The sequence below is a fragment of the Notothenia coriiceps genome, unplaced genomic scaffold, assembly GCF_000735185.1.
Source record: "Notothenia coriiceps isolate Sejong01 unplaced genomic scaffold, NC01 NC01_scaffold00004100, whole genome shotgun sequence".
Taxonomy (NCBI): domain Eukaryota; kingdom Metazoa; phylum Chordata; class Actinopteri; order Perciformes; family Nototheniidae; genus Notothenia; species Notothenia coriiceps.
Window position 1 is genome coordinate 81,713 of NW_011336801.1, and position 20,801 is coordinate 102,513.

The 20,801-nt window shown below is 40.8% G+C and overlaps 2 protein-coding genes across 4 annotated transcripts in view; one reads left to right on the plus strand and one right to left on the minus strand.

Annotated features, from left to right (window-relative positions):
• Positions 1 to 618: 618 nt before the first annotated feature.
• lhpp (phospholysine phosphohistidine inorganic pyrophosphate phosphatase) overlaps positions 619 to 20,801 on the minus strand; it is a 92,396-nt gene continuing 72,213 nt past the window's right edge. Inside the window, exons 1-6 of one of the 2 annotated variants that reach the window (XM_010767198.1) lie at positions 3,162 to 3,299; positions 2,710 to 2,897; positions 2,027 to 2,180; positions 1,870 to 1,933; positions 1,677 to 1,769; positions 619 to 848 (exon numbers count right to left, since the gene is read on the minus strand). In XM_010767198.1, the coding sequence (XP_010765500.1) occupies positions 741 to 848; positions 1,677 to 1,769; positions 1,870 to 1,933; positions 2,027 to 2,180; positions 2,710 to 2,897; positions 3,162 to 3,292 (738 nt within the window). In that variant the 5' untranslated portion in view covers positions 3,293 to 3,299 and the 3' untranslated portion in view covers positions 619 to 740. Of the gene's footprint in view, positions 849 to 1,676; positions 1,770 to 1,869; positions 1,934 to 2,026; positions 2,181 to 2,709; positions 2,898 to 3,161; positions 3,300 to 20,801 lie in introns of those variants that run through there. The other variant, XM_010767199.1, reaches the window with a different exon arrangement.
• On the plus strand, positions 3,654 to 12,427 carry oat (ornithine aminotransferase). Of its 2 annotated transcripts, none has more exons than XM_010767197.1 (10): positions 3,654 to 3,817; positions 5,132 to 5,363; positions 5,509 to 5,733; positions 5,824 to 5,919; positions 6,262 to 6,389; positions 7,296 to 7,418; positions 9,032 to 9,160; positions 9,313 to 9,426; positions 11,055 to 11,199; positions 11,627 to 12,427. In XM_010767197.1, exons 2-10 carry the CDS (start codon positions 5,159 to 5,161, stop codon positions 11,785 to 11,787), a joined length of 1,326 nt encoding a protein of 441 aa, XP_010765499.1. In that variant the 5' UTR covers positions 3,654 to 3,817; positions 5,132 to 5,158; the 3' UTR covers positions 11,788 to 12,427. The 2 variants fall into 2 exon arrangements, with proteins under 2 accessions (XP_010765499.1, XP_010765498.1); XM_010767196.1 differs by having other exon boundaries at positions 3,654 to 3,794.

The window sequence follows — 20,801 nt, forward strand, 5'->3', positions numbered from 1 at the left end:
AAAACCACTATAAATATTTCCTAGGCACACATATAACACCTCAAGCCTAGGTAGTGTAACCTACATAAACACCATTAAAACACCAGTTCCTGCATGACTTACATAACATACATTACAATGTAAAACATATATATTATATAATGTGACGTTCCATTACTCCTACTCTCAGTCCCCCCATATAGCTTCTAAAATAATCAACCATATGTTTCTGTAGTTACACTATAAGAAAGGGCCCCAGTAATCTCCAGATTGGGAACCATAAATCCTTCGGTGACTATGAACTTGTTGGGAGTAACATTCAAGATGTGGGGGAAAAAAAAGCTATTTTTGGAGGAGTCTCAATCAAATAAACAATTCTGGGCGACTGAAGAATGAGGTGGTTCACTCACAGGAAGCCTTTGTGGAGGAAACTGGGATGCACTATGCTGGTGTGAGGGCGCCCTCTCCTGGTTTTTCTGCACAAATTGTGCTGTTGTATTTACTGTATAGTGTCCTTACTGTAAGGTCATTATTATATGTACAGCACTTTGGCTCGACCAAAAATCGCTTTAAAAATGTGCTATATAAATAAAACCTGATTTGATTTGATTTGGTTATCACTTGAATGTATTGCTATTCTGTTTACAATATGGTCAAACTAGCTTAGAAATATATATAAAATATGGGGAACAATTATATGCAGTATGATTTTAGGTGATGCTTTTTATAACCACAAAGGAGTTGTTTGAGCATTTGTGTGTTCAGAACATCACCCACCTGTATTTGCCAGTTCTGACTTGTAGGCCTTTCATTCCACAGTTTTGTGCTCCACCCACATCGTTCACCAGATCGTCCCCGATCATCAGTGCCTGCAAGAGAGAAGGGAGAGTACTGTAAGAAAAAAAAAAAAAATGTTAGCTGCTTTTGTGCGGATGCTGAGTTTAGAATGATTTAAATAAGAGTCGGTAATAAGGTAATCTGTACTTGTCAGATGTTCAGCATGTGCTTCAATCTCTTTGTGTTTCTGTAAATAAACCTCTCAGTAATCGTATCCACTACTTGGTGCTTGTTGTCACAAAAGCGTGAGTTCGCACCACTGCCTATTAGTAAAAAGATCATTCTGAAATAAATTGTGAAAGTTAACAAGAAAAGAAAAGATTGAAATGTGAGAGGAATAGAACTTCTCGAAAAGTTTGGTCCTTTCTTCTGTAATGAGATACGGTTCAGTTTATAAAAATGTTTAAGGTGGGTGCTCAACAAACAAGGAATTTGTATTTTAGGAAAAAACGTGCTCCACCATCTCTGCATGAAAGCCAGTGTGAACAACAGAAGGCTTTGAACAGAGCAGCAGATGTAGCAGTGAAAGACAAGAAACCCAGAGAAAAGGGTGAGGCTTAAACTGAGATTAGCAAAGAGTGCTACTGTAACTGCCAGGGCCAAACATAGATATGTTTAGAGAGACTGCAGCACATACTTTATACTTGTGATACTGATAAGTGCCACACAGTGCCAGACATTAAAACACATGTTCAGACACCTGCTGAGGAAAAAGTGAGTGCTCAACCAAACAGGCACTGGCTTTGTTCTGTAATTCCAGTATGAGTACCAGTGTTCAAGCTGCTGGTGGCTAAATAAATCATGCTAACTATCAGATTGAGGTTTTAAAAGATGTGTTCAATCACATTTTTGTTACGTACCTCATGCGGTTGAAGCCCCATGTCATTGAGAACACTCTGGAAAAATGTTGGTGAAGGCTTTCCAACTACTTCCGCCTTTAAATCACAGGCATACTAAAAGGAACAAAAAGTTAACAACAACAAGTCATTGTTTACACGTGCCAAACTTCTCTTCTTAATGAATAAATTAAAACAAATGATGCACCTACTGTACCTCCAGAGCCTTCATATACGCTCCGACATCTAGTGCTAAACCATCTCCTTCCTTGTAGTACCTCCTAGGAAGAGCGTAACATCAAAAGTATTTTGACATTTTTTATTTCATGTTGAAATATAGGTAATATAGCAATGACTATTTTATATTATCTTACCCTCCACCCAAGGAGAACAACACTGGCTTCTCCAGGCCTATAAGGACCCTGAATGCCTCGTTCAAGTTCTGGTAGGTAAACTTTTCAGCTGCGTCTCCAATCACCACACAGTTTGGGTTAGTCTTATCAACACTGTCAAACTCTGGGAGAAGTCCTGAAGAGGAGTAAACATAAATACTATTTAGGGTTGGGTCATTCAAAGGGGGTGAGGATACGTCCGCTGACATTTTACATTTTATTCTAGGCAACACATCTAATTGGAAAACCAAAACCAAGAAGTATTATCTGAATAGCCAAAATATTATTATTCTGTGCCATAGATTTCCATTGTTGTGTAAGAACTTTGCACATTAATAAGTCACAACAATACATGTTGTTTAATATAAGTGAAGATAAAAAAATCTATTTTATTGAGCTTATCCAACATACACTGTCATGCTCTGCTAAAAGTACTTGAACTATTTCTGATTTTTAGATTTTTAGATTTTATTTAACTATATGTGTGCACGGGGTTCGAAGAGTTGGGGTTGTTTTGGTCTTTTCTTTCGATGTATGGGCGATAACAAAAGGCTTATTGTTCAATGGACTTGTGCTGATTAAAAAAAGTTTAATTTCTGTCCATGTAGGGCAGGATTGAACAGGGGGTTAAAATGCAACAAGTCTTGAACAATTTAAAGCATTACCATCATATACCAGCAGGTGAGGCCGAAAGCCCCTCTCCTTGAGGACAGCTACGGCTGCAGGAGCAGGAGAGAAGACTTCAGACACAGAGATGTCAAAGCCCAGACTTTTGAGCTTGTCCACAAACGCCTCTCTGTTGAGCTGGGTCTCATTGGTGCAGAAGCGCAGCTGCAGGTCCGATGCCTTGAGCCTTTAAAGAAAGTCAAAAGGTCGTAATGATGATGATGGAGCACACGCAGTCAGAGCCAACAAAGTAACACTGAGAAGGAGACACCTCTGTTTGTTTAAATATGTATCCAGGGTTTTCTAATGCATGCACACAAAGCCACATTCTTGCAAGGAAGTGTCAGTATCCATACGTTAGTATCAAGCAGCGAGTACGCACTTTGCTCTTTGGGTATTCTCAAGATGCAAGAAGCTAACATCTCTAACAACTCACTACCTGGTCACTTACTTTTTCACTGCTTCAATTGATCCAGGAATGGCAACCCCCCCGCCCTCCCCACTGTCATACAACACACCACACATGTCCAAAATGACACCTTTCAAACTCTTCCCACAGCCTGGCCAGTCCGTGTCAGCCATTGCAGAATGAAAGTCTTAAAGGCGCATGCGCGAGAAGCGAGGAAGGCTGACATGAACTAATGTGAACTCATATCGTAACAATTAATATTAATGTATCCGTATTTATGATAATTACAGACACAGTGAGTCCCTAAAATATGCTGCAGTCAAATTAGCTTAAAAACAAATTATTATAATTGATACCGCGGCTTTTAATTTATTTTTAAATTACTGGGCGATACAGTGTCACTGGTTTAATTGGTGATGAGTGTGATTGTTATTGTTGCAAATGTTTCGGGAGGGGGGTAGTTTTGATTGATCGATGCAATCGTTGGGAAAGTTGCAACATAGTGGGCGGGTCCTCTGACGCACGAAGCGTTACCAGTTCTCCAGCCAGCAACCAGAGAGCCAGGCAGAGGCACATCATATTCCGCACCGGAACCAACCATCTGCTCCATCCACCGGACAACAGAGGCATCACTCGCGATTCAAGAGTGTTTTATCTTCGCTTGACTTCTTTCTGGTACCGTGTAACTTAACTTCCATGTATGTCTCCTCTCTGCTAACCTTTCTTGGTATTTCATTCCTGGCATCAGGAAATTGAAGGCTAAAGTTAGCTAGCTACTCGGTTTCTAAATAACGAACGTGAAGCACCTGTGTCTGGTTAGCTTTTATCTTAAACAGAGAAACATTCGTTATCCACAAAGCCGTTGGGTGTCACGTTGAATTTCAGATTATTCTGCATGTCAACATATTATATAATAGTACATTGGGCAGTGCTGGTTTCTGGGAGCTGCTTAAAGGGTATCAGTTAATAGAAACTCATACTCGTGGTCTTTATTTAGCTCTTTTACGTAACATTAATGTGTGTGGGTGTGTTGAAGAGGCAGCAGCCCAGGAACCAATCATGTCTGAAGAGCAGAGGGGGGGTCTGTACAGTGTACAAAGTGTCCTTGTGGCACAGGCCAGGTGCTGTCTGTTTGCTCTGCTTATTTATTCACGATTCAAGGTTATTGACCATCCAGAGCCAAGTCATCCTCACTGTTAGCCATTGACTATGTTTCAACTCCTTTCTTGTCAGTGTTGCAACTTATGTCACTGCATGATGTAACAGTTGGAAAAGTGGGTTTGACTTCAGGGAATTGAACTTGCCTATTACAGTATGTTCCCATCTAACTTAAATGCCAAAAATAATTAGTGAAAGATGTGCTTGTGATAATCTCACAAGCACTCAGTGCCAACACATTGTGAAGACCATATTCTGATTGGTACATTTTTAAACATTTGGAAAGTAGCATTCTATAAATGATCAGAAGCAAGGGAACAGATAACCACGAATGGAAGTTTCATAAACTATGATAGCGACCAGACCAAATAGAAAAGTCAGGAACATCCAAGTTGAGTTGCCGTGCTGCTTTAGTTTAATCTTTTGTCAACCCACATTCATCAAAAGTATGTTCATCCCCTATTGTGTTGCGATGAAAGAGATTTGTTGATCAGCAGATCTGCCAAGCCATGTTTTTGAAGCAACGGTGTGTGTGTTTTTTTAGAGGCACTTCTTTGTTTTGTGCTGTTTAATTCAGGGTAAGAGCATCACTGCCAATGATGGGATTAACACGTATATTTAAAAGGCTGGTTATACAGGTGTTGTTTTTTTATTCGCTTTTTTAGAGCTTCATCTTTGCTTCCACTAAAACCCATAAGTAAGCTATTATTACCATAGTTTCCAATTAATCAACTAAATGTTTATCAATTATCTAGTACTGCTTCAAACAGAGCAACTCTATTTGTTATCATAAATTCAGCACTGATGCAATCTAAATTGTTTTTTCTTTTTTTTGTAATTGCTTTTTATTATAGACTTTGCAGCATACAACCACAAAGGGAATGATTCTCCACCTCAGCCGCAACCTGAGCCGTGTCGCCCCCGTTCTGAGTCGAAGTGTCCACTCTGGCACACGTCCTGCCTCCACTGCCGCGTCCAAACTCAAATTTGACCGCCAGCTAACTTCCGAGGAAATCTACACACGAGAGGACAAGTATGGAGCGCACAACTACCACCCCTTGCCTGTGGCCTTAGAGAGGGGGAAGGGTGAGTCAAGAGCGTCGTATGACAACTAAATTAAAATATGGTTAATAGAAAAGCACAGCATTTGTGTTGCCCGTAGGCTGTGGTGATCTGTCTCAACATGCTTAACCTCACTTATAAATCATCAACCTGATCTTCTTTACTCCAGGCATCTATGTGTGGGATGTGGATGGCAACCGGTATTATGACTTCCTGAGTGCTTACAGTGCAGTGAACCAGGGCCACTGCCACCCAAAGATCATAGCTGCGCTCAATGCTCAGGCCTCCAAACTCACTCTGACTTCCAGAGCCTTCTACAACAATGTGCTGGGAGCCTACGAGGAGTACGTCACAGGCTTGTTTGGCTATGACAAAGTGTTACCCATGAATACAGGTACTGTCAGGAAGCGCCTAAGGATATGAAACACCTTAAGGGGTTATTAAAGTATAAGTGTTGACATTAATTTGATTTTGTTACATTTAGGGGTTGAAGGTGGTGAGACGGCCTGCAAGCTTGCCCGCAAGTGGGCTTACAATGTGAAGGGGGTTCCCAAAAACCAGGCCAAAATAATTTTCGCCGGTAAGTAACCCATATGTCTCAATAGACTAGTTATAGGAACAGTTATGGAGTCCAATACTTCTAAAACTGAGAATATTTGTCAGAAGTAAATGTCAACCTTTTGACAACCTCGCGATAACACTCTAAATCACATTGTACATTTAGATACCAAGTTAAATGTTATACAAATACAAACATTTTTACAGTGATCCTTTACATTTAGGATAATACCACAATACATTACCAACTCAACCTTAATCCGATGCTCACAACAAAGACAGGATAAGGTACCACATGTCATACATTATGTAAACTAAGAGCAGCATGATGAATATTCCATCTCATTTACTCTGTGTTTGTTAGATGGAAACTTCTGGGGCCGCACCCTGGCGGCCATCTCCAGCTCTACAGACCCCAGCAGTTATGAAGGCTTCGGTCCCTTCATGCCAGGCTTTGAAATGATCCCTTACAACAACATCCCAGAACTGGAGGTATCGGTTTTGATGCAATCTACATTACATTGCATTTAGCTGACGCTTTTATCCAAAGCGACTTACAATAAGTGCGTTCGACCAACAAGATACAAACATATCGCACAGTCTCTTTAATTTCTGTTTGAATATCATTGTTAGACACAGTGTCACTTCGGTGGAATGACCTGTGAGAGTTTCAGGCTCTCACAAGCAGCTTATTTGTGAAAAAGTGTCAAACACAGCTGTCAAGTGCCTTGTAAAATGCTTAAATTAAATGGTGAGGTTTCAGCCACAGCAAACCAGGCTCACCAGATTCTGGACTCTCTTTAAACAACGTACCTAACTAACTACAAGAAAAGTTCACCTGCAAGATTAGTGGTTCACTTTATTACTGGAATCATACAGAAACACTGACGTTAGAGACAGCAAAGTTTCCTTATGCTTATTTTCAGTGTTCATGTTTCTGCTGGGTGGATCCAACAGGAAGGAATGTCACATCTGCACACCCTAACCCTAGTCATCCGCCCCAAGCAATGAGGGCATTTTTAAGCCTCTGGAGTCACACAAAGGCTTCATAAAAAACATGCATGCATTTTTTTTTTTATATATTCTGTAGCACTCCCAAAGACCTGCAAACAGACTTTGATGTGGAAATTTGGCGGTCCACTTTTAAGGTAAAAAACAATGTTTAATTCATTAACTTCCTCAGAACAAGCAGACATGAATCCTTCACTATGTAAACCAAGGGGTCCAATCACCTTTTGCAGTTGCATATTTCTACACATATGTTATCTAAGAAGCTTTTGCTTTTCCATGTTAACATAGAAACCCAAATGATTGACTAAAGCGGCTCGTATTTATTGAAAGTGTTACCTATGGTAACAGAAAGAAATGTCTGACTAGTTTTGTTTTTTTTTACTCCAGAAAGCTCTTCAGGATCCAAATGTTGCTGCGTTCATGGTGGAGCCCATCCAGGGGGAGGCTGGTGTGGTGGTGCCAGACAAGGGCTACCTGACCAAAGTCAGAGAACTTTGCACCAAATACAACGTGAGTCACACAAAAATAATGAAAATGCAAAAAAGATCTTCCATCTACTTCCTGGACTGAGGTTGTACAGCACACCAATCTAGGAACAACATTTTGTAGTTTGTTTTTTGCATGTTTAATAACCATATGCACAGCTTTTAGGGCATGGTATTTTCCTAAAAATGGAAAAAAAATATTTTGTAATTATGAAAGTCTCTTACGGCCCGTCCACATACAGGCATGAAAAAAATCTTGATGCTGGGCGTGTCTGAAGCTTGGCGATTTTTTGCGACCAACAACAAATCACATAAATCTCCCGCCTCCGACATACAAAGCAATAGGAATGTTAAAACGAAGTAAACTGGATATAAACTCTCCAAACAGGCGAAAACCTACCAGTTTCACCCACTGTCTCTGCCACCTCCCTCCATGCCTGGTTCCTCCGGTTTGTATCCCGGTAAATAGTTCTGGTCGTAAAGAACCGGGTGATTTGCTACCGTAATTTCTCGTTTGGAATATGAGGAAATGAACTGCGGTCTGGCTCTCCCAGCTTACACGCGGTTTGATTGGCTAGCGCTTGTACTGGCGGGATTTGCATAAACGGGATTTGATTGGCTGATGCCAGCTTCGAAAGCATCGGGAGAATCAAAAGTTGAACATTGCTCAACTTTTGATGCTCACGATGCTTGCAAAGCCATGCTCCGCTCCCCACAATGCAGTTCGGCGAAGATAAAAAAATCTTCTACGTCACCCCATTCAAGTGAATGGGCGAAGCTTTGAAAGATTTTTTTCATGCCTGTGTGTGGACGGGCCGTTAGGAGTTCAAAGACATTAAGCACAAACGCACCGCAGCGGCAGACTGTCTCCTCCTTAACCTCAAATTAATTGAGGGCAAACTGCAGTCTGCGCTTCATTTTTGCCCTTTATGTATTTTGTTATCTTGTACGAACTTAAGTAGAGAAGACTTCCAGGTGACCTGTTTTCACAAGAAGAGACCCGGTTCAAGTTGAGAGCAGCAAAGTTCAATTGTGCCAAAAATAACACGGGTTTATTTTGCTCAGCTAATGAAAGTTAGTAGATCCGCAATTTTTGCAAACATGGGGCAATCTATTTTGTGTTTTTGATTTCAGTACACATTTTCAAATATGATATCCCTACACCTGAAGAATTCCATTGTTCACATCAAATAAACATAAAGTCACTAAAGAAGTGCTTTGCCCCCATGGTTTACTTGCTTTGTTTTGATTCGGTTTTTTATTTCTAAATGCCAATTGCATCATGATTTAAGTTATTGGATCCCATTGAGCCAAATGATCCCAATACATAAAAAAGGTCTCATGGCACTATAGTTTCTGACTCTGAAGTCGGGAAAACTGTAACATTCCACAAAACTATTGTATCTCTTTACTTCATTCTTGATTTCACTTCATTTTATGTCACATTTCACTTTCATTCCCCCAATCTCCCCTAGTTAGAACCCCCTGGGGATAAACTGGTTAAAAAAATAAGAATGTAGCTCCATCAGTTATTATTACACATTGTAAATGAAGGAATCTACGGGTCACACCAAGACACCGAGCGCTGTAGCAACCTGCTGTGAAAATGACCACTAAAGTCCTCTTATGTTTGTGCAGGTGCTGTGGATCGATGACGAGGTGCAGACGGGTTTGGCGAGGACCGGCCGGCGCCTGGCTGTGGACCACGAGGAGGTCCGCCCAGATATCGTGGTCCTGGGCAAAGCTCTTTCTGGAGGAGTTTATCCTGTAAGCACTTTATCAAGTTATCAACAATAACATCCCTACAGATTTATTTTGCAATTACTCCAGAGTCCAGTTATTTTGGACAAGAGTATGAATCAGATTAGTTATGTAACTTTAACCTTTGATTGAACATGCTCTGTGTTTGTGTGCATCAGGTTTCGGCTGTGCTGTGTGATGATGAGATCATGCTGACCATCAAGCCTGGAGAGCACGGGTCCACATATGGAGGAAACCCTGTGGCCTGTCAGGTCGCCATGGCTGCACTAGAGGTCAGTGTCCAAAATGTATTTGCCTGTCTACCCTCAAACAACCTCTATTGCTTTACACTATAATATGCAACATACCAGAAAGTTAAAATAATTGAAAGCCTCTACAGCTAAATGTTAAATAGAACAGCATTTATACAGCGCTTTTTCACTCTTTGCGACAGCTAAAGGAACTCTTACGAGTACAACAATCACCGGCTATTATTATTATTATTATTATACAGGCTGACGTCCAAGTTGCAACCTGCTCAGGGAGACTTATGGCGCATTTCCACCGCAGACCTCGCTCGGTTTGGTTAGGCCTTATTAGGCCCGGCTCACTTTAATGCTGTGCTTCCATTACAGTTTAGGAGCTGGGGCAGTAACTATTAGACCCTCCTGTAGGCGGAGCCGTGACATCATCTTCAATGAGCACCCGTGAGCACCCCAGAAAAAACAACATCAGCCGTTAGCTGTTTGCACTCAAGCTCCTCATATCTATTCAGAAACTAGACAAAAGTTAAACAAGTACAAACCACAGACTGTCTGTGTCATGGCGAATACAGTCGCTGGTTTATTTATGTCTGTATAGGCCGTTGTGAGTGTGGACGGTCGGAGCATATAGCCTATATTGCGTTAGCTTAGCCGATCTCCATTTAGACAACAAATCAAATCAAGTTTTATTTATATAGCACATTTTTAAATGATTTTTGGTCGAGCCAAAGTGCTGTACATATAATAAAAATACCCTACAGTAAAGACACTTTACAGCAGCACCGTTTGTGCAGAATATCAGTATGAGAAAACGACACCCTCTGTCCTTAGACCGTACAATGAAAAACCTCCGGAGAAAAACCCACAGTTTAAAGGGGAAAATGGGAGAAAACCTCTGGGAGAGCAACAGAGGAGGGATCCCTCTCCCAGGACGGACAGACGTGCAATAGATGCCGTGTGTAAATCAAAGAGATAATACATTTTACAGCGTAGGTAGACCAAATGTTTTGAAATGCATGTGTCTATAATAAGAAGATCACGCATTTTAAAAGGTTTTTCGCCTGCCGTCTGTCTGCAGACTGGTCAAAGCATTAATTCATGGTTTTTACTAACCGGTATCAGTATGTTGTTACTTCGGCATCATTTTGAAACCTGTATTACAATTAAATCACGGTCAAATATGTTCATTTCGTTGTAGTTGTAGCCCCCTTGACAGCGATTCTCTCTAGTTTAGCAAACTCAGCCCGACTCAGCCCTGTGTGTTGGCCTCGATAGAACCACGATTTAGTCGGGCCAGAAAAAGTAGGCCGGGGCCAAAACTAGGCCAAGTGGAAGCACAACCAAAAACGGGCCCCGCACGGCTCGGCACGCTTAAAGCGAGCTCCGCGCTGCAGTGGAAACGCGCCATAACATTCTCACACACCATTGGGAGCTATTTTTGATAAGTAACCAATGTGCCAAGTGCTCTTGCGCAAGGATACTTTGACTAATTGACATTTCGACATGTTGACTGATGGGCTTGGGATCTAACCATCCCACTGATTGGTGGACAACTGCTCCACCTCCTCAGCCAAAGCCGCCCCAGCTACCTCCATAGACTATTAAGCATCAGAAGAAAAGTACACATGTTACATTTTTGGAAATGATTCATTTTGCAGGTGCTTGAGGAAGAGAAGCTGGCAGAGAACTCTCAGAAGATGGGAGAGCTGCTGCGGAGCGAGCTGAGAAAACTGCCCAAAGACATCGTGACAACAGTCAGAGGGAAAGGCCTCCTCAACGCATTCGTCATCAAAGAGACCAAAAGTAACAATCCTAACCCACACAATTTAAACTATTAGAGTTTGAGTCTAGTATACAAGTATGATATTGCTGTCTATATGTACTGGAAATCAGCATCAAGACAACAATTTGTGATGTCATTCGGTAATTTTTTTTTTAAATGAAGGCTTGGTTGATATGAATTAGTGACTGGGATAGCATTTCCTTGGAGTCTGGACTATACTGGGGCTATTTGCTATCCATCTCTAGGATGAACTGTTTTAAAAATACAAATTTGAAAGTGAGATTCCCAACATATTTAAAAGAGAATTTTACTTTGGGGTGGATTTCTCATTATTTATGGCACCTTCACACTTGCCATTCCTACAATGTCCTTTGTAAGACAATTGAAATGTAAACAATGATTTGCAGCTCGCTTTATCTGACTTTCATATTTGAACACTTCCCACAGACTATAACGCCTGGGAGGTTTGCTTACGCCTTCGTGACAACGGACTGCTGGCCAAGCCCACACACGGGGACATCATCCGCCTGGCACCCCCCCTCATCATTAAAGAGGACGAGATGCACGAATGTATCGACATCATCCAGAGAACCATCTTGTCCTTCTGAACCAAAACCGTCATTTCCACAATGCACAGACCACCTTCATGACGATAATCCTGTCAAGTTGTTGCTTAACATTCAGTAGTTTCTTTTAATTTCAAATGTACGGGGTCTTTTTAAAGTATATTACTGTAGAAATACAGTAGAATGAGACTGTGTAGAGTGCTTCTATGAGGCTACATTCTTATACAGAAAAACTGCTGTAAAGAAAAGGTTCTGTAAGGCTGCCTTAGGCAACACCAAAACCTTTTCATTTGAAAAAAAGAATCGTTGCCAGTGCAGTAGAAAGCTGGGAAGATTTTATTGGAATTTTGAGATGTACACTTTTCTTTATTTTGGTTAAGTCTGACTGTTGTGCAGGACTTGAAAGAAGTTACATATTGGGCCAGCTATATTCTCAACACCAGGGTTTCCGCACATTTAAAATTATTTTCATTGAATGGAATATTTCCAGATTCCGAATCTTTAAAAGATAGGGTCTGAATTATAGTGCAATTAAGTTTTATTCTTGGAAAATCTTTCATTAAGCTTTAATTAACAATTAACTTTTGAATGAATGTTTTATCTGTTGCAAAACAATGTAAATGTTTGTACCCTCAAGTTTTTGCATAATCCAGTGAGCCTCAAATAAATTATTGCAGTTATATTCCCTGTCCTGCTTTTTGTGTAAAATAATTCAGAGGCCTGTTTCAGGAAGAACGTTCAGAGTTTCCAGTTAGCTAAAAATCAGCACACTGACTCAGAAAAGGGATCGAAATCAAAGCTGAAGCAGCTCTTTTTACACCCAACTGTCACATATTTGAAGGGATTTTAAACAAGTCATTTAAGCACAATAACGGGTCGGCATTATTCACCCAACACCGCAAAGCATACAGATCATTTCAAATGTCAAGGTAAAAACAGGCATATTGTGAAATGACTAGAAGTAACACTAGATGGTGCTGTGCCTTTACCGAATGAAAATAAGTTCTCAAATGAAGTGACTGAACACCCTTATATGGCAGGTGTTGAACACAAGGCTTAAAATAACAGGAAATGCACAGATACTCAAGACTTACTCACATCAAGGTAAGAAGTCCCAGAATAACACGGTTGAACCCTAAAAGCCACAACGTGGATGTTCAGTCCTTCAACCTGTCACCCAATCCTCCAGACCAGCGCTACACCGGGACCTCCACTGACAGAGATTTGACATATTTGACACTTTTTGTTCCCTGAAGATGAGCTGGATGTTGCGGCAACAACCTCTGGCCGGCTCCAGAGACAGTAGAAGGCTCTCCGCCCCCCGAGTGCTGACCTTCAGGCAGCATAAATCCTGCTGCTCACACCGCATCACTTAACATTTCACAACAACAATAATATAAACAGCAGCAGTCGTGGAATTACTAATGCAATACGGATCTGACGGGTGTTATCTGAGGAAGATTTAATCTCCAATATATATATATATATGCTGGTGCGAATACAATTTGACCTTTACTGTATGTAGGTTGAATGGAGAGCGGCAGATAAACAACTTTGTACTTGCTTTCCATTCTCTGTTTATTCAGAACCAGGTGGGTTGGCAGATACGCGACAGACGGCCGATATTTCATTTTTAAAACGGATGTACATACATGGAAACATATTGCATGCTGTTATGGAGCAATGAAATCCACTCTAATTAGCTTAATGCTTTGCCCTTTTAATGGCGTACTTCTAGCAAACTCCTCTTGAAAGGCTTTCCATTGAGTGCAAGTATTTTTTATTTGACTTATCCGGAGAAGGGTGGAATGTTTACACTTACTTGCTTTTCCCCCGGTCTTTTAAACCACTTCTCATGGTCTTTCTCATCTGTTATCATGTCACTGAAGTTTTGGAACAAACTACTGCTGATAAGGATCGTTTGATGCGATTGACGGCTCATGAAACAGCGATCTGCACTCAATTTTCCCCTTTAAGAACTGTACTGAAGTTTTAAGAAACATATCATCAGAGGTGGGAAGTAGTTGAGTACAAATACTTTGTTACTGTACTTAAGTACGTTTTTCTGGTATCTGTACTTTACTCCACTACTTATTTATCTGACGACTCTTTACTTCTTACATTTTTAACACTAATACCTGTACTTTCTACTTCTTACATTTTCAAAACAGGCTGGTTACTTTAGTTTTAATCTGTGTTTGGTGGCGTGATCGTTATTATTTAGAGTCATTGCGTGCCTATTTATTTTAACACGATCCTTGTATCCTTCATTTCCTGGTCTTCTCTAAAGAAGAGGGACCAATGAAAACGTTGTCATGTTGCCGTTGTTCAGCATGGAAACATTTATTAGCTAACAATGACATTATTGTTCTATTTATATAAAGTGAGGTCAGTTACTCTTTAAAACAGATGGTAGTTATGGGTACTTTTTACTTACTTTTACTTGAGTAAAGAAGTATAGTCAGTAACACGAGTATCTGTACTTCTACTTGAGTAAAGGATGTGTGTACTTTTGCCATCTCTGCATATCATTAAGAATAAATATAATTTCCACCACCGGTTACAAGCTTTACTCATCTCAGAGTGTTGTTTCATCAGCTGCACTTTCAAAACAACCCTTGTCTTTCAGGGCGAGAGTGCACCCAGCCTAGCATCCAGGTCAGGTTATTATTTCATACGAAGTGCAGCTGAGAGACGAGTGTGGCCCAGAGCTTGCTTGTGAAATATGAGTGGAATCCAGCCTGGAAGGCGATGTGAGGGTTATCACCGGGTGACACCCAGCCATGCTCTTGGGCCCTGTGCATGCTTTGATCCTGCACTTCGCTGAAACCTGCATCCCGCTAAGCCCCGATAGAAAGGCATGGCGTATTCCACAAATGAGCTCCAGTTTTGGCAGAGGAGTGACAGGCCACAGGCTCTGAGAGAATCTTGGAACACCGAGGTCCAGCCTTTGACAGCCTCAGCCAAAACCTGAAGATGCTCCTTTTTAAGCCGCTTGATTTTTTGCCACACACACTCGGTGCCAACTGTCCGCCCGGTCCATTCAAGCGTGTGGTGCAAGGCTGGCTTCAAACACTGATGTGTGTTCCACCACAATACTCCAGACCAAGAAGGTCAAGAGGGGCTCATCCAGAGTGGATGGCTGCTCTCAATTCAGCCCTTTGTTCCTCGCCTCTTTTTTTCCCTGTCTCTCCGACCGACTTTCCTTTAATTTGTTATCTCTCCCTGTGTCCTTTCTCTCCTTCTGCCCCTTTGTCTCTCTCTCAGCCAGCCCATTTGTATTCATACCTTACATAATGGAGAAATCAGATGGTGGTACTTAGCAAGGATGTAATCAAAGTATGGCAACTGAAATTTAATTCAGGTAAAGTTGCCGTCAAGAAGACGATAAATGATCCAACTCTGCACCCATTATAAATGAGGAGAATGAGGTGCCAGTTTGAGAATTATGACTGATTCACTGCTGGAATAGTATATGCTATTTGTTTTTTTTCCTTTTCCACCACAGATAAATCACAGGAACACATTGGACTCGCCTGCCAGAGCTCATATTAATGGGTCTTTTGCATCGGGTTTATGACATCTGAGTGCACTGATCAAATACATGTGCATCTTAAAGGGCAAATTACGCATCATTTAAGAGTAATGTGCACTGACCGTTTTTCTGTCCACACCAGAGGGGATATATATATGTTGATTAGGAGCAAGGTCCTCTGAATGATGTTATCCTCGCTGCAGATCTGAAGGACATTGTGACTTCCAGAACAATCCTTTCAGTTGTCATACTCTCAGCTGATTTATTCCTTGGTTGTGGACACTTCTGCAGTCCTTATGAATCTTTAAGAAGGCGAATGTGACAGGTTTTTAGAAGTTCTAGGCTCAACATCTTCTTTTTGTTTTTATCTTTACATGACCAAAGACAGTTTTCACATCACAGGGGACAAATACCTCAAATAAGGCAAACAATATATGCATAATAAATCCACCAAATGTGCAAGAATTTATACATATCTTTGTCAAATACTATGTAGAACCACATAGAGGAAATCTATATTTTGTACACTACAAAACGTATGGAAGATTAATATAAATAAGTGAATTATATAAATCAGTACACAAATGATTTGTGTTGGGTACTTATGGCACAAATAAGATATCGTACAAACAAATTCTAAATCCAATGCAACTTCACATGTCACAGAAGGTTTGTTAAATCAAGTTACATACACATTTTCAGCGTTTTGCTTAGAATCTTTATTGCTACATCTGAAACTACATTGAAAAAAATGAGATAATTAAAGTTTTAGACTAGCGAATGTGTCCTATTGACACACAAGCCAATAAGAAAGAGTGCTATCACGCTGTAGAGATTTAGCAGGAAACCACATACAGTGAAGAGCCTCTGATAAATTACATTTCTGCTTGCATCTCTGACCCCTGTGGAGCTGAATGCAAAATGCCTCACAGTAACCGTACTTAATTCAAGAGGAGGGTTATTCGTCTACCTGTTGTTCATGTCTTTGGGCATCCTCTCTATACGTTCCATCAGAAAATAAACTTGATTAAAAATTCATTTAATTTCTTTATCCACAGCCTGAAAAATTGCAGTCTGGGTTTTTGATTGGAAAGATGTAATTAGAGTCAATGGAGTACCACTGGATGAGCTTCTCTTCACCCTAATGAATGGGGAAAGATCACAGCAGAGGTAAGAGACGACTGCAACCAAAACCCTGGGCGGTGACTCTGTTGCCTGAGTGTGATTTATTCAACAGATGTTTAGATTCATGTGAGCCAGCTCCAACTGCATTTCGGAAATGCCTTCAAGAAATCAAAGATAGTGGAGATGCCAGGAGAGTTACCAGCAGTGAGTGAATGTCAGCGCCTCAAAGCCATCAGTTGTATCGTGATAGTATCAGAATCACACTTTTTAGTAGCCAGCATTTACTTTAACCACTGATTTAAACCTGATCCAATTTGGTCCAGAGTGAAATATCTCAACTTTAATATGATAATAAGTATTGGTTGATTTGCCATGACATTTAGCACAGATAGTTCTGGTCTTTAGAGATTGAACCCTTCTTATTTGGTCATGCCTCGTCTCATGTATCGTAGTGTAACACTTCAAAATGTACTGCATGGATTGGCACAATATTTGTTAGAAACATTTATGTGCACCTCAAAGTTAAATGAACTAACCTTGAATTTGGTTTGGTGTTCTTTTCATTTACTGCCACTATATGACCTACGTGTATTGGATTAAGGGGGATTTATTGCAGAAATGTAATATAATATTCAAAACTAGCTTTTCATTAGTGTATGACCACCTGGAAGTGAAAATTGTTGCATTTTTGTTAGCTTATAATGAGCCTTTCATATCTACGTGGGAAGTAGGTTCTCTACCGCCATGCTTCTGCAGTGTAGCTCACAATGGACAAACCAAACTCTCGCTATAAAAAGGGCCTATCACTTTATTTAATCTTACGTAAAGGTCACAATAGTTCTCCAAAATGCTTACTATTTAGTTGGTTTTCTGCAGCCTCACTGCTAGATGCCACCTAATCCTACACACTGGACAACAACAACATCCACAACAGTCAACCTCTGCCCAATTCACTGGTTTAGTGCTAGAAAGGTATTTTGCTCACTTATTTACTTTAATAATATCATTGTGTGATTCTTACTTGCTAATGTTTATCTCTATTTACTGGCTTTCACGTTTTTTTGCTAATCTTGGGAAATGTCCTTATTAAGAAGATTTGTCTGGATCTTGCTCGATACATTTTATGTGCATCAACAATATGACCTTCAACTTCTGTTGAACTAAGAACATCCTGATACTGCCTCCCTAACTCCCTTAACTTCCAGAAGGCTCCTTTCATTATCAACAAGCTTGACCCCCCTCCCCCTTTCTCCTCTCTCTGTGTTTAAACATGCAACCCAAACTCTACTCTTCGTCTTTCACTCTGCAGACAGTATGCTCTCTGTATGAATGACTGAACCTTTCTTGCAAGAAATAAAATATGACAAAGACAGCTGAATGGTTTGATTCTTTATCCATATTTGATGAATAAAAATGCTACAACACTAGCAAATACAGTACAAGCATGCTTAAGATGGTAAACATTATACTTGGTAAATATAAGGTTTAGTTTGAACATATAGATGCCTTTTTTTGTAATGGATAGAGCAGAATAGCTGATTCCTCTCCTGAAAACAAGAGAAAGTGTCAACCTTTCTGAGTTTTATGAGGATTCTAAATATTTAGTGCACTGCAGATTCTGCAAAATGTCTGCCATTGAACTTTGGTGTTAAATGTGAGAGTACTGGAGGCTAGCTGGCGCCATGTGTCCACTTTCTTCTAAACAGAGGCTTTGCTTTTGGTGTGTTGCAAAGAGTGACAGCACTATTTTTGAAGTACATAAAAAAAACGTTCTCTTTTGATCAGATGTTTGTTTGAGCACTGGGCATTTTTGTTAGTCTGTGTATCTAAATCTGAAGTCATTATTATTTTAGGTGAAGTATGATTCATCCAAATCTGTCTTTGTATCAGTCCCAGGTGGTGCAACTATCCTTAATTTAATTTCCATTGATCTTAGCCAGTTACAAGTGTTTCAACTATTCCAGTAAGATGTACACGCTCACATGTGGCAACCGTGACATTGAGACCACATTAAAAGGAGGACTTGTGGTTTTAAAATACGCCTATGGGTATTTGGATGATACGTAAGCCGCAGACAACACCAGTCACAGTTGCTTTGCATTTTTGCCACCCTCTTGTCTCTACTGGTCAACCAAATAGGCAGTTTGCTAACCCGGTGGTGGCCGTACACATACTGATGCTCCGTAAAGAATCGACTTTACGCTACAGACTGACCACAACCGCTGCAAACAAAGCTTCAGTGTTTACAGAGTTCATGTCTGAGGCTAGGGAAGAGGAGGAGGCAGCAGGAAGGAGGAGGAGGACAAGAGGGGGAGTGATTCACTTCCAAGAGCTTCCACTGCTGAAGGGAGAGAAAGAAATGACCAGAGGAAATAGGACCATAATGGTGCCCACAGGAATTCAAGGCTCAGACCTGAAAAACATGGATCGGTCAGTCTGCAAGTCCTACGAGAGGAATCCGACAGAGTTAATAGCACAAAGGAGAAACTTTATGACACCTGGGGGAAGGGGAGGAAGAGAAAATAAGTGGGTATATGTGAAGGATAAATTGCCCCTGTATTGTGCGTGTCCTTTCAACAATGGGATGGGATGTACTGGGCTGTGTGTAGCTCCGATCCAAGGTGGTGAATGCTAAGAAGAATGTGTTTGTGTATCAGGAAGCAGAGGCAGAGGGACTCTTCCCGGGAAGACTGGCAGGCTAAAGTATCACGCGGAGTCTTGCGGTGACAAGGAGACTACGAGATTGGGTTGGGCGAGCTGCCACAGAAGCTCTCAGTGTCATAAAGCATAAATCATGACACTAAGCATCGCTGTGGCACTCTCCGTCTGATGCAGCACTACTTCTCTGTGAAGTGGCGGAGCTGGGCAAACATGAAGTGTCACTTTTCAACTTCAGCCGTTTCTGTCAACGTCTTTCACGGTGGAAGCCATCAAAGACACACAAAAGAGTTGCGATAATGCTCGGTGCCAGTGTTCAATATGTTAATGATAGCATGGTGCAACACACTGTAAAAAAGGCTGCCCTTGGCCCAAGGGCATAGAGGCTATCCACTGAGGTGAAATGAATCAGCAATGTTGTTCCTGTTCCTTGTCTGAGCTAATGAATTACTAATGAGGGATGTCAAATTAAATTTTTCACAGCAAGTCATCTATCATAAGTGCAGAGTGTTCCCTGTCTGGCGTTTTGGTTAGAGACAGTAAATAAACTGACGTGGTGATTATTTTCACAGGTTCAGGCCATTCAGTAATTTTCAGCCATGTGGGGTTTGTGACCAGTAACAAAAAGCAAAGGTAATATATAGGCCAACTGTAATGAACACCGCCTAACTTAAAGGGTTTCATTTTTGTTGAGACAAGTTGTTTGTGTTCAGATTGTGTGCCACGTATAGACTGACTGGTAATACACACTGGAAGTCTATCATCAGGTTTTATTTTTCTTAAATATATTGTAGATTTTAAGTTGACCTTAAAATGACCTTACCAATCAAGCCACGTTCTTATTTAGGTTTCAAGAGAAATGCTTTCACATGGTTGCAGCTGTAATGGATTGGAACTAAAACTAAAATGCACCATAAATACTAGGTGAGCATCAATCAATCAATGTTTATTTATATAGCCCAATATCACAAATGTTACATTTGTCTCAGTGGACTTCACAGTTTGTACAGAATATCAGTATGACAATACGACACCCTCTGTCCTTAGACCCTCACATCGTACAAGGAAAAACTTCCAGAGAAAACCCACAGTTTAAAGGGAAAAATGGGAGAAACCTCAGGGAGAGCAACAGAGGAGGGATCCCTCTCCCAGGACGGACAGACGTGCAATAGATGCCGTGTGTAAATTGAAAAGATAATACATTTGCAACATAGGTAGTCCAAAATGTGTTAGTATCCCGAAAACATAGTTCACAAAGCAGTCTTGTTAATTGAAATTTATAGAAATTGAAAATTCACTCTTGGCGCTTCCTTTACAGACCTTAAATGTTGTTTTTGAACTTCATTCCCGTAAAAGTTGGTCTCTGCTTTATCCTGTTCCCAGCTGGACTATGGGACACCATTTATAGACTTTGCCTGTCCCTCTGTCTTGGCCAACTGACCCACCTACCATGCTTGCACTGCGTTATTGATATCAAATGCACCCTATGAGGACTCATCATTGCACACTGTTGCTACTGGATGGTCTCGCTCACTAATGCGTAGGATGCAGCATGGTTTTTATTATGTTAAAGCCATTTTAGGAAAGCTTCCGCACTGTTACATATGCTTCCAGATTTGCTCCAGTTTGTGGACTCTGTCACAACCTCACGATCCGTGCCTGGATTATGGTTTCCGAGGTACTGCTGTGTGTCATGGGTCTAGAGGTTGGAAAGGTGTTCATCTTCACTATGATCATA